This window comes from Rhamphochromis longiceps, linkage group LG20 (genome assembly GCF_057381845.1).
Source record: "Rhamphochromis longiceps isolate RC_006_pf linkage group LG20, R_longiceps_female_GT1.1, whole genome shotgun sequence".
Lineage (NCBI taxonomy): Eukaryota > Metazoa > Chordata > Actinopteri > Cichliformes > Cichlidae > Rhamphochromis > Rhamphochromis longiceps.
This window is the reverse complement of record NC_140576.1, coordinates 12,233,458-12,247,866: the sequence shown is the minus strand read 5'-3', so window position 1 is coordinate 12,247,866 and position 14,409 is coordinate 12,233,458. Positions and strand designations below refer to the sequence as shown.

Here is a 14,409-nt window from a genome sequence, read left to right as displayed (position 1 = left end):
TATACAACTGACTGGATCTGACTTTTTTGCCCACAAAAGTTCCTTAATTCTTCATGGCATAAATTTAACATTCCTTAGAGATTTTAATCCATATTGATACAGCTGCTGCAAATTTGTCAGCTGTACATCTATGAAGCAAATCATCCCAAAGGTGCTCTGCTGGATTGAAATCTGTGTACATTAAACTCATTGTCATCTTCAAAAAATTTTGAGGATGACTTGAGTTGTGTGACATAGGGCACATTATTCTGATGGAGGCATCAGTTGGTACTGAGAGACCCAAAGTATGCCAAGAAAGTATGTTCCACGCCATTGCACCACTGATGCAAAGGCATAATAGATCCATGTTGTTGGTTACGTCAAGATCATGTTAGACCCTAACGTGTCAATGTCACAGCAGAAATCAAGACTAATCAGGCCCTCCAACATTCTTTCAGACTTTTGTTGATTCGTTTTGGTGAACTGGTGGGAATGGTAGTCTTAGTTTTCTGTTCTTAGCTGACAGGAGTGGCACTTGGTTTGGTCTTTGCTGCTGTAGCCCATCTGCTCCAACGTGCTGTGCGTTCTGAGCAGTCTGGCCATTCTCCCGTGACATCTGGCACCAACAAGGCCATTTTCTTCCAGAGAACTGCCACATTGGACATTTTATCTAACATTATCTGCCTCCTGTTTGGTGCTGGGCAGGTAGTATTGGTGAACATATTGGAGCTGAAAACAGCTAGCTGGCACCAATCACTGAGAAAATCAGCATTTCCAAAGCAAAAACCATCATCTTCCAACGCAGTCCCAGTGTCTTTGCTCTTGACTGATTTTCTTCCTTCTTCATTTCCACATTAAAAACATAAGAAGATACTGTGAACTCTTATAATGACTTTATTGACATTGCGCATTGGTATCATTGGTATGATTATATCTCTTCTGAATGCTATACATAAGACAAGCCATAAACCAAATTTACTAAAAGAATTCTGTCCAGAGAGGAAGTAAATAATCAGAAAATGGAATTTGTTTTGCAATAACTCATCTTAGAACCTGCTGTATCTCTTCTCCTTGAATTTACATCCTTCTTGTGGAAAGCAACAGAGCACAAGAGAGGTGAAGAAGTATGTGCAGGCAGGGTGGAGATGAGTGTGATCTATAACAGAAGGGTAGCAGCAAGTGTGAAAGGTAGTTTTTTGACTTAAGAAATTTTATATTTATGGTTCTTTCAACAAAACAGAAAACAATTTCCTTCCTTTCTCTCGAAAATTTCGCTATTCTGAAAAGTGTCACCTAGGCGGATCTCATCCGTGTAAACAAGCTTATAAGGAGTGTAAGATAGACGTTAGGTTGGCCGGAGTAAGTACGCTACAAAGGAACATTTCCTGTTCCCCTCTTATCACCACTGTAATTACCACATTCCACTTCTCAAAGAAATAAACAATAGCAGGCGCCTCTGCAGCTTTCTCCACTCCAAGCTATCTGCTGCCTCACACGCTGTCCTCCACCTTCCTCCTCCTCCTCTCCTGTCCCTCTCCCTCTGTCTCACACACAGCGCATCTCATATTAATTCTTCCCATATACAAACACACAGAGCCACACTCTCACAAACATCAGTCGTTAATTTGATCTCTGCTGATGATTTATTTTCTCGATGACTGCGCAAACACACGCAGCCTTTTCTTCTCAGCCCCCGTTAATTTGTCTGTCCATCTCTCCGTCCTCCTGTGGTAACAGGGCTGACACGGAGTGTGACTTGGCAGCCGTACTGTAGCTTTTAAGCACCGACTTGCAGCAGTCGCCCGAGAGCCTTCCGTCGTTTATCTCGCGGATAATAATAATGCTTAGGGGTGAGCAGACCTAACTCATCACTGCCTTTTATGGCTTCAACAATGCAGTGATTATAAATGGCTATTAATAAGAGATACAGCATTAGAGAGCCACAAGTTTGAATCATCATTACAGGAGAATTGTTCAGATTTGCAGAGTAGCAGAAGATAATTTAATTCTGCGCGACAATATGTGAGATTTTCCTCAGATTTGTTACATTTTAAAAGCTGCTTTTAAAGTCTTAAACAGGTGCAGGAAATATTGCAATTAAGAAAAGAGACATTTTACTGGATGAGGCAGACTGAGAAACAGCACATTGTGCTATCAAATTAGCATCTGCTGTGTGGGTTTTGTAAATTGGGTGAGAATTATCTCTCTTACATTATAATAAACTGCTGATGACTATCACATTTTCATGTGGTTTTATAATTTGGGAAGCATTAAAGCCCCCTCCCCCAAAAAATGCCCAAGGATTTTGCATTGTGGGCTTCACAGCTAAGTGGGAAAAGATAGATGATCATTGCTAAAAGCAAATTCAAAGGCTCTATCTTCCACCGTTCTTTATGTCCCAGCTTTGAATATTATCTACAAGAGAAGGGCCACGGGCATTGTTGCTGACTCCGGCTGTGTAATGTCAAATCGATACCTGGTGTGTTTCGGGTTTCACAAATGAAAAATACAAGCAGATTTGATCAATGTACAAGAGGGATATATGACTCGAGGCTTGTACCGCTCTCGTAATACAAGACGGATCCATAGCGCAGCCTCACTGGTTGAACGGGCGAGATTAATCTATGAACCGAGATGAAAATCGGCACTTAGTTGGCACTGATTTCACTCGGTCTTATTGAGTGAATAAGCTGGACAAATCTTGGTAGGGGCAATTTCAAAGGTGGAGATTTTTTAAAGTTTATTGAAGTTTACAGTTTGAAGGAAAACTCCTAATTCCTGCATGATAAATGAAAAGTTTTGTAGACAATGCTGAAAATACGGCAGTGATATAGACGCAAGCAGCGAATTCAGTGTTGCGTTTCTTTCATAGTAGTAGACATCTCTGGTGTGATTGATCGCTGCCTGTTGAGTTTTGTCTTGATTTTTTTGGTGGGTGTATGTGAAAGGAAAGGGATGAAGAATAAAAATGATGTAAGATTCTTGTTTTCTTGTGTTCATGTGTGAATGTTTTCCCTTGTTTTAATGTTTAAACGCTGTGAAATATATTTTTAATGACTCCCGAGCTTTCAGCCGGGCTTTGAATTGGCCATTTCCATAACCCTCTTTTTTTGAGCCATTCCTTGGCAAATTTACTATGCTTAGTATCATTTTCATGGTGATCAATTCAATTCCAGTTTAGCTTGAACTTTTGGACAGACGGCCTCATATTGTCTTCAACGACTCTTTCATATGATGCATGGCACATTAATTAAAACAATGGGCTGTCTTTGCTTCTGTTTATTGGCAGAATGAATTTTTTCTCTATGGTTACTCTTGGATAGCAAAGACTTTTTCCTGGCACAGCTCTTGCACATTTAAAATTAGGGCCATGGCGTGATTGTAGATACATGCACTTTAACACCTGCAGAAGGTGAATTTGGGTGGCTATTGAAAATTTATTTTTGGAGAAAATTCTCTCATGGGAAAACTAGCAGTAGTGACTTTTGTTATTTCTAAATTACCTTTCTTAAATAATTCAAAGATTAAAATCTGTTGACAGACTGACAGGCATACACATACAACACACTTTGATTTTTATACCAAAGAAACGCACTTTTTCATCAGTCTAAGGAAGTTTAACTGTGAATTAATCTTTTATATTCAGTCATCCATCTGTGGATCATGCTAGCCTAGTTTAATAACTCCTGGAGATTGGAGCCTATATGGTGCTGGGGGCGGAGTCTGTGAATTTACTCTATTGGTGTCATAGGCCCTCTAGGAGTTCGGAGTTAAGAGGTCAAGAGTTAAAGTTTCCATTGTAACACCTCCAGATTTGACATAGAAACACTCGTTTTTAACACTCGATTTTAACTACTATCATTTTACACCTCAGAGTTACATTAAAAGAATGTGACTTTACTTAGAGTAAAATTAACTCTACTTTTGCAAGAAGACTACTAACACCAAAACATTTAACACTTTTGAATTTGCTGTGTAGGGAAATGGATGGGTGGGCATACATTTTCTCCTGTTTATTCTTATAATGTGTTGGAAACCCTTACATATTCAGTTCAGGTCATTTGTGTTTTATTTGCACCCTTTATTGTTGGATTGAAAACCCCAATAATAAGATTATGAGCTTGGCGATGGTGGGAAGTAAAAACTCAGTTTTAACAGGAAGAAACCTTCGGTTCAGTGAGGCGTAGCCATTTGCTGTAACCGGTTGGGGGTCCTGAGCCTCTCCCTGAGCCTGGTTCTGCAGGAGATTCTGGGACCCTAACGAGATGTTTGAAGCCTAATCCTAAAGTTATCGAGGATGATTTTTTCGAAATTTTAGGAACCACACTGTCTTCAGTCTTTACTGAGATATTCCTCTCACTGGCTTGGGAATTCCTAAAAAATAAACAAATTCTTCTTAAAATCAGCTTGCAAAACAAGTCTTTGACCTTAAATTTTCAAGAACAACATCTATTTCTGACTTGGCTCTAAACCTACCTCATCCTTCACATGTACCACGATACTTTCTTCCAGTTAAACACCATATTTGATCATATGATGATACTGCTGTAAAGTGGCCCACTGGATCACTATTACGGGTTGGACCACAGCCATCGTCAGACTCACCCTTTCATGTAATCTCAGCTACAAAGCTATAAAGTTTCATGACTGCTTCATATACTGTTGTGATTTTAAAGGTTTAAGCAATCACAGCTACACTGTTTTAAGTTTTAAAAAAGCCTTTTTTTCTTAATAGGTTTCATAAACGCCAAAACATTGAACATTTTTTATGTGTAGTTTTCAAATATAACTTACACTTCCTTCTCACCCTTGGGGTCTTTCTTCAGTACACACCCACTCATTCTGCCTGTTCGCGTTCATCAGTCTCACCTTCACACACACACTTATCATTTAGCTGTAGCAGCTTGAAAATGGAACAAAGAAAGCACTCACCTCGTTTCCGCCATGATTTATGCTAGGACTGCTATATTATTGGTTCAGTTAATATGCAGACTCATTACACTCATCCCAGTCTCAGATTTATCAACTGTTTTGCTGAAGCAATTTAAGGGTTTTCCTGAAAATTGATTTAAGCGTTTCAGAATATATTTCTGAGTACTTATCACTAACAACTTCCTCCTTCAATTTCACTCTACCTCAATTTTAATTTGACAGAAAAGGGTCTCAAGCTCTAACTTTCTCTCTTCTCTGAAAGATTGTTGGATTTGTGATGTATAAATCAAACCTCACTCTGTGTCTGAATGTTGGATCAGAACATTTTCTACCCTTACAAGAGTAAAACCGGGCAGAAAAAAATGAGTAGATAGTGACTAAGTGCCCTTTTACCAGGCTCAAGTCAAGAAAATTGTCATCCACTTGTAAAAAGCTCATTACGGTTTTGGTGCAAGCTCCAAAGGGCATCCACTTCAGGCTTGCTGGTCTGTCTGAACTGAAAGCTTGCTACTAGAACCATTTGTTAACCGTGTCTGTGTCTGTCCAGCCATGTTCACAGAGGTGCCTCACGATATGACTGCCCAAAGAGGTCAGGATGTGGAGATGGCCTGCTCATTCAGAGGAGCGGGAACCCCTTCCTATGCACTGGAAATCCAGTGGTGGTACATCAGGAACCATCTTGACTGGACCCACAGGCAGCCCTGGACAACTAATGAAGTAAGTTCACAACAGAAATTCTGGCTCCTTTTTTTGGTTTTATTTAAAGGATATGTTCACCCTTAGTGATCTTGTTTACAGGTGGTCATCCTTCCTGGGATAGTTAACACAGCCACCTGGAAAATCTAAATGCTCAGTTGAATCACTACTGCCTGACTGCTTGTTTCTACAATGTTACCAAAATGATCGAAAAGATGAAAAATTAAAATAAAAGATCAACTCCAGATGAATTCTAGATGATCTTGCAATGGGATCCCACCAGCCCAGTGATGCTGATGCACACACTAGAGTTGGCACTGTAGTAAATGTGTTTGTAACATGTAAATGAACAGATTAGAAATCAAAGAAGGGGCTATAAGTATGCAAAGGAAAACAGACTAATGTGGGTGCAGGTTTGTAAGGTGCGAACAGGTTTTGAGCCCCTTGCCGCGATTTCTTCCAGTGTCCTTTACCCAGTACTGATCTTGGAACTCAGCCTTCATTTTGACCTCAGCTACACACTTGTCAGGTTTCACGTCTGTGTTTCACATTGCTGAAATATGCCCACAGAGACACATTTCAACACCTGCCAAAGTGCTCAAAACAACCTTTATGGCAGTTGCCACAGCAGGTGATTTTAAGCCCACGGACTCATAAGGTGAAATAAGTATTTACGCTCTCTGTCTCTGAGTTGTCTTCAGAAATTGTCTTTTGAGTATATGGGAGAGTAAGGTAATATGAGCCCTTTTTCTTTTTTAACTTGACTTGAACTATAGTTAGAGAATTACAACCTCAAGTCCAAAGAAAGTGGCGTTATGGATCAGCTTGCCACATGCAGACTGTAAGCTTTGGTCCCATTTTGCCCCACAGTCACTTTTGCATGTTTTATTTTTATCATTTGTTTTGATGTATTCATTACCATTTCATCAATATGCGATCTAAGTATTATTATAGCTTTTGACCTGAAATCGATGATACCTGTTATGTCAAAAGCTGTTTTTAAAAAAAAAAAAAATCTGTTGTTTACGTCATCCATAAGATTCTTCATTTACAGCGAGCTGAAAAAGTTACTTTCTATTTTAAATGAGAGTAAAATGACTTGCATGTGGTATGGTTGCTCATATTCAGGCGATGTATTAACTTACACACTTTCTCATCTTAACCAGCTCCTCCTCCCACAACACGTGTATATCCCTTATGATTTCACATTAGCTCGTATTAAAGTCTTTAAAACAACTTTAATTATTCTATTAGCCACATGGGGGCGAAAATTAATAAAACGATGCAGAAGAACATGACGCCAATACAATAACATAATTAGGTGTTAACCAGCTGTTCTCACATCTACTAGACTTCGAGTAACATTAGCGCTCATTTAGACTCAGATTCCATATCACATTTATATTCAATATTAAATATGTTTTGTTTTTTAGATGTCTGACTATGTTAAGCAGTTGGTTTGTTTTTCTTGATGCATGTAGGAATTGATAAGACAGAGTCAGACTGAGCTAAATACAGTAACTGTGTATAAAACAGACCAAGAAGGAGCCAAAAATCTGCACAAAACTGCATATTATGATGGTATTTATCCCACGACAGCTGAAGTTTTCCTCCAAAAAAACTTGAAAAAACCTTCGCTAATTTCATGTTGATTTGTGTGTTTGTGAAATATTGACTGTAGTACTGTATGTGGGCTTCAGTATCTAACTGGCACACTAAGAACAACAAGAAACATAATCAGTTCTGTATTCTGGTACATGTGTTTCACTTTTAGTTTTAGAAAGCCAATCAAACTGAGATCCTTCTGCTAATGTTTGTCACTTTTCCTAGGTGGCTCCTGAGGAGGAGATGGCAAAGGATGCTACAAAGATAAGTGTGAGTTGCGAACAATATCTGCAGTTATTTTCACCAGAAAGCCGTTATGTTTGCCTTGGTGTTAGAAGACTCAAAATGCTTATGATTACATTTAAATTTCTTGTTCTGCATGATCCACAGAGGTTGTGCTTATGCTGTATTGCACACAGCGATGTGATTTTCAGTCGTTGCAGCTCGCATGGTGGGTGAACGCTCCAGACGGTGCATTAACACGTTCACGAAAAACCTCGATGGCTCTGCAGAAGCACAGCGTCAGGCAAAGAGCAGGCAGCGCTGCTGCTCGTGGGTGGTTAAGTGTCCTCCCCATGGGGGAGTGGCCCCTGAGGGCATCATCTGCAAATTTTAATAAACACTACTGAAACTTTGTGGCTGCAGCACCAGATCTCAGTAAAACAGAGTAGAAAAGGAAGGGTGGGAAGTCAGCAGATCTTTTTATATCTCCTCTGGTATTCCCCCTGGCAAATGGAAAAATAGGTGAGCCTTTTATTGAAAGAAGCAGGACAGTATAGAGTAACTCAACATTTTGACTTTTTTCTAATTACCTGCAGAAGTGAGCAGACTGCAGGACCGACTGCATGTTATCTCTACATAAACTTATTCCCCTAGCCTTATCTCTTTCCACTGACTTTATAATTACAAAAATGAACCAAAAAATGTTCTACTTTCTGGGGTTTTAAAGCTGTGTGTGTGTGTGTGTGTGTGTGTGTGTGTGTGTGTGTGTGTGTGTGTGTGTGTGTGTGTGTGCGTGCAGAAGTTGAAGATGCATAAAGCTGCATTAAACATGCAGAAACATGTACACACAAAAACCTTTCGGCTTTCTCCCAAAAGGCTAGCTGCTGCTGAATCACTGATGCTGTGTTTTTGTGACTGTGTGTGTGTCTGTGTGCTTTTGTGTGTCTGTGTGCATGTTTGTGTGGGTGGAGCAAAACACTGCAGGCTACACAGCTGCAAAATCATTATGAGCTCTCTCTATATAATGGATCCTGGCTCACATCCATACAGTCAAACCAAAAACACCATGAGATGCTCACATATGCAGACGCAAACTCGCAAACGGCACGCATTAAGCTCACGCTTACAGCCAAACGCGCAAATGTCACTGCCACACACGACGCACACATCCCAACACCTACTGGCGTCACGAGGAGGAAGGTGGGTGATAAATGAAGTTGTATTTATATCTTGGTGCGTCACATCTCAAGATGTCCCCAGACTCTCATCGTCTTAACTCCTGCTCTGCAAACTTGCAAAGCATTTGACGTCTTCTCTTCGTACTTTCACAGATTTTATTGTTTGTCTGAGTGATTGGCTTGGAGGAGACGTGGCCTTAGAGTGCATCCAGGCCACACCACACATTTATTCTATTCTTCTCATGATCTTTCTTTTGTACCTCCAGTACTTCACGCATCTTAACTATCTTCAAAATACACTCAGCTCATTTTCTCAACACAGACGAGTGTATGATAGGCAGCCGCAAGCCTTAAGTGGCTTGACTGAATTTGCATGCAAGAAGGATGCTTATACAATCAAAGTAATAATTTGGCATTTTGAAACGATCCACTGATTTGCATTCTCGCTGATTGTTAGATGAGAAGATAAATGCCACGTCTGTGATGTCGTTTTGTCTTGATTTTCTATGTGTTGTGTTCTTCTTCTGAGGAAAACCGGCTCAGGACTGCAAAGGGAAAAAAAAACTTTTTGTGAAATCTGATACATTTGGATGAGCCATCCATCTATCATCATCTTAACCACTTCACCGATTCAGAGAGAAAAAAGAAAAGATTACGGGTGTTTCCGGAAATTGCACAGGTTTACAAGAAAATGATGAATTTCATAACATTTTGAAAGTTTGCAGTGAACAAATGAGATTAAAGTTACAAATTTATGAGAAATGTTGCAGAAACTGTCTTTTTGTAAAATGAGCCGCAACACTTCATTTTGCAAGTGGGATCACCATCACGCGACAGAGGCTACGAGTAAACAAGGAGCACTGCCAATTTCATTCAGACCAGTGTGTTATTTTCTTCTAAACAGGCAGAATTCAGGGTCATGTCCAGATGCTTATGATAATATGATGATTCACTAAAATACTGAGTTTATCCTTACTGCCGAGTCAGATTTTGAAGTGTAATTTGCGTGGCCAGGCATAAAAATGGCAAGTGGGCCACATGTGTGATGTAATGAGGTTGTTCCCACTTTACAAAGGGTAGCCATGAGGTTCATTAAAAATGATGACTTTAATCTCACAGACCATGCAGTACTCTGCAAGTCTTGAGCTGCCTCTTATTTCTTCACTCATTTCTTTGTATGCTGCTACAAAGACAACGAGAAATAGGTGCAGCGATTTATTGAAATGTGCAAACATATTCAGAAATTAAGTTGCCTGGCAAAAAAACACAAAAAACTCTTTGAACAGGGTCAGCTACAAGGACTGGAAATAACTAAAAAGAACAGCTAAAGAGAAACTCTAAAAGACCTGCAGAAAGCCTGTGAACTCAAAACTATCTTAAATATGACAACAAGTTTGACTACTTTGGAGGTAAATGTATAAAAATGAAGGACTTTTGCACAGCTCTGTATATGTTGACCCAGCTCAAACTTCTATTTTACCTACAATGGCATTAATACGCTGCTGTAGCTGCCCCGTGTGAATAGTAAAACTTCATAGCTGAAGCCAAGAAACAGCACACCATACTTAGTTGAAGTGAGAAGGTGAGTGCACATTTTGTAAGATGTGCACTCACTCATCTCGGGGTCTGTGAGATAGCAAAAGTCCTTTTTGGGGGGTTTTGTGCACTTTTCCTGTGTTTTTTTTATTTTATTTTATTTTGAAGGCTCATCTTCAGCTATATATAGAGAACAAGAACAAAGCCAAACAAAGCTGATCTGACAGCACAGATAGCTACAGTATTGGAGCTGCTTTTTGCTGAAATATTAGTTGAATCATTTTTAGGGTTTTCAAATTGCTCTTTTTCATTTTTTGAAAGAGTAAATGACATTTTCCTTCTATTCCAGTTAAAGGGACTCGTAAAAATTGCAACATTAATTAATTCAGTACTCTCAATAGATGGCAGGTTTTTCTTGGTCTGATATGAACAGGAGCTATAGTGACTGTTAGTTCATTCATTCATTAAACTAATAGCTTTTACTTTACTACATTTATTGTTGGGTTGCCATTATCTTGAAATGGCCACTCATTGGTAAACTCTCTTCTGATTGGAAGTTATATTGGATATATTTGTTACAGTCCAACCACATTATATATGTTTTTTTATTTGTTTGTTTGTTTTTTTGTCCGTCTACCTTCATCAGGTTGTGAAGGTTGTAGGAAGCAACATCTCCCACAAACTCCGCCTCTCCCGAGTCAAGCCGTCTGACGAGGGCACGTACGAGTGCCGAGTCATTGACTTCAGCGACATCGAGGGCGCGCGTCACCACCGCGTCAGAGCCTACCTGCAGGTGGTGCCGGAGAGCGACGTAATCAGCCGTAACCCCAGCAACAACTTTGAGGCCATGGACGACACCAAGAGAGGAGTGGGATTCTCTGACGGGGACGACGGGGAGTCTCTCGGTGGCACCAAAGAGCACGCTCACAGCCATCACCAGAATCACGGGCACCACCAGGAGCACGGCAAGCGTTCTTCTTCACCTGCCCACCACAGCCACGGCAGCAGCAGCAGCAGTCAGCAACACAAGGCGGGCAGAGAGCTGAGGAAGAGGGACGTGGACAGTAACCACAGTAGCCACAATGACTGCACCAACGAACCGAGCTGTGCGCTGTAGATGGCATTACACAAGGATTGCATAATATGATGTGTGTCACAGCATAAAAAAGCTATTCTTCCCACACAGTGCAGGCCTGTGCACAAATCCAGAATCTCTAGAAAATGTCCAGTATGGCTTATTCTAAGCACAGGGCTGCAAACTGTGCAGGGAATGTAGCTTTTTCTCGCTGTGCATGGGTCTGGGTTGGACTGCTCACCTGTCTGTAAAGCCTGGCTTCACAGCATTCAGCAAAAGGGTGGGAAGGGGGAGGGGGGTGCTGATGTGTAGATCTAGGCAGCTCCACAGGTTCTGGTCTCAGCACCAATTATAAAAAAAGAAAAGAAAAAAGAGACCTCTGTCTTACTATTAACCCGTGCTCTGTTCCACTCTTGTACTTTACATACTGTAAAAGACACACTCTGCTTTCATGCTCATACTTCTTCCACTGCCTTACTCTGTCATTTGATACACCCTCAGAAAAGAAAGGCTGATATTGTACATTTTATAACTGGGTCTGTCCCCAGTAGAAAAAAATCCTCCCTTTTATTCTGAGAGTATTCTGAATGAAACTCAGCCTACTTCTTTCCCTGAAAATCTTTTTCAGCTTCATTACATCTTTTTTTTTTTCTCTTCTGTGTGCATTCAATAAGTATACAGCCACACATCGACAAGTGTTCTCCCTGTGTTCCCAGAGCAGCAGTGCTTATCCAGCACAGACACAAGTCTTAAATCACAGATACATCGATAGTTTGAAAAGGGAGAGATTTTAAATCAAACCAACAACAACACGGGCTCCATCCTCCCCGCAGAGCTCTTTTGAGTTTATGACGCCTCTCTGAAAATTTGCCTTCCCTCGCTCGTGCTGCAGGTTTGATCCACTCGTGGCTGTTCACGCTGAGAGAAATCAATCAATCAAATCGCTCCATGCGGACCCCATCCTATTGGAAAGCCATGAAACGGTCAAATCCCAATGCCTCTAAATTAAACAGATTTGGTGTGCCTCTGAATCCTGACTATAAATACATAGAAGGAACAGATCGTGATCTTCGTGAAACAAACTTCCCCCGTTTATGGAGGAGCTGGACTGTATTCCTCTCCCAGCTTAGTTCTTTTATTCCAGTGCTCTGGCCCAGTTCTTATCAGTCATTTTAAAAGAAAAAAGCCTCAATCCTCTCCACTACAAGCCTCTAAACCCACCCTGTGTACATGACTGTAAAATATGAATTAAAGCTAGTGCATGTTTAGTGATTTTCTTAAAAAAAAAAAGACTTTTGCAGCCAACCAATAAAAACAGTGTTACCTGAGTTTACTTATATTGTAAAAAAAAAAAAAAACATCATTCTGTTCCAAATCCATATTTTACTTTTAAAGTCCTTTCAATTAGATCTTTTAGTTTTTAAGCAGTTTTCTGTTGCTTTCCTGCTTTCCAAAAGTGCTGTACAGACAGATGAATGACACATTCTCTCCATAGCTGCTCAGAAAGGGGGGCTCCCCTAATGTATCTTAGTACTTCAGCAGTGTTTCTTAAACTACTGTATTTGCAGGGCAGCAAACATGAGTGTAATCACATAATAATGAGCCTGAACATGTGTGTCTGAAAACGTCTGAGGGGCCGTTTTACTTCTGCCATTTTCAAGAATAATCTCTTTGCTTAGATGCTTGTATGAAACCTCATCTGTAAAGGTGAAGGGGAGGCTTTCTGGGCTGTAGGTTACTCTGAAGGGATCAATTGGGACAATGTGGACATGGGTAACACTTTGGATAAAGCCTTCAGCGGTGAGGGGGTAAAGTAAGAGGAAATGTTAGTGAAACACTGAAATCCTCTGCCTCAAAATATATTCTTGGGTTTCAAAGGCCATGAATGGTTCCACGTCTTTGGTGTATTACTCTCCAGAGGGACAACAGTGCTGCTGTTACTATGAGCAGCCTTCAGGAGGCTTGTTTAATGGTTTAAAGCGGTGATCAGCAGAATTATTTTTCAACTAGTAATTTGATTTGATGTTTTGTAAAGAAGAGATTACTGTTGGGGTGGGAAAAAAAGAGGGAAATGTACATTTCTTCTAGAATGTTTGGTCTCTCACTAAGTGTATGCCTTTATCAAATGAAATAAATTGTATATGAAACAATGGAGTTTGAGTACTCACTACACATTTCTACCTAAGTGGGTGTTTTTTGCTGTTCTTCGCCAGTTGCAGTTTACCTTTACGGCCCCTTGCTCTGTGTGTGCCTGTCCATGTGCATCAAGGAGCAGCGATGTTCGGCAGTTGCCTGCGTGTAATAGGTGCTGCCAGATTCCCCTCATCCTATTGCTGCTGATGACTAATGGTGCTATTGTCAGTACTGGCAGCAGGATAAATAGCAACAGCACCGGATGAGATAAAGAGGCGCTGTGCCGTGCTCGCTAACATTAAGCCAGGCCAGCTAAATACAAAACGTGGTGATCTTGTTTCCCCACACTAAACGCGTCATACATCCATTATGGAGCGGTGAGGTGGGGAGGTCCCGGGCTCTCCCATCAGTGAGGAGATAATGGAAGAGACATTCTGCTTCCTTCATTTACACATCTCTTGAACCCTGCAGGGCTCTGACTGATAACAATGATAGATCGGCCAGCATCCTTGTCACTATGTCAAGCAACCTCTGCCTTAATAGGACACAGTCTGTTCTAACCAGAGCTAGATTTGCCATAGAGTTTCCAAAGGATCTTGAAGCACTTCCTTTACTAATTGCTGAAAATCTCATTTAAAAAAAACAAAAAATTAAATTAAAACTCTGTCCGTGTTGTCTTACTACAACCATCAAAAAGTAGGACACAAATGTAGAGCTTAAAAAGAAAAGAAAAATCAATCAAACAGCTGTAACCGTATTCATATATATATTTTAATGTTTTGTATTTTTTTAGTGGCTCCTTGGTGGAGGAGACACCCACCCTCAGGGCTTCCAAAGCTAGTACACTCGTACTGCTGGTCCCAAGCCTGGATAAATGAGACGATTACATCAAGAAGGTCATATGGTGTAAAAAATGTGTTTGGATCCATCTGCTGAGACTCCCTCCTCGGGAAAATACAGTGGGGCAAAAAAGTATTTAGTCAGCCACCGATTGTGCAAGTTCCCCCACCTAAAATGATGACAGAGGTCAGTAATTTGCACCAGAGGTACACT

The 14,409-nt window shown here is 40.5% G+C and overlaps 1 protein-coding gene across 3 annotated transcripts in view; it reads left to right on the top strand.

Moving 5' to 3' along the window:
* Positions 1–11,907, top strand: part of LOC146645036 (V-set and transmembrane domain-containing protein 2-like protein) — a 52,752-nt gene extending 40,845 nt beyond the window's left edge. For all 3 annotated transcript variants that reach the window (XM_085393612.1, XM_085393613.1, XM_085393614.1), the window contains exons 2-4: positions 5,459–5,628; positions 7,438–7,482; positions 10,795–11,907. In XM_085393612.1, coding sequence (XP_085249738.1) covers positions 5,459–5,628; positions 7,438–7,482; positions 10,795–11,265 — 686 coding nt within the window. In that variant the 3' untranslated portion in view covers positions 11,266–11,907. The remainder of the gene's footprint in view (positions 1–5,458; positions 5,629–7,437; positions 7,483–10,794) is intronic.
* The last annotated feature ends 2,502 nt before the right edge of the window (positions 11,908–14,409 follow it).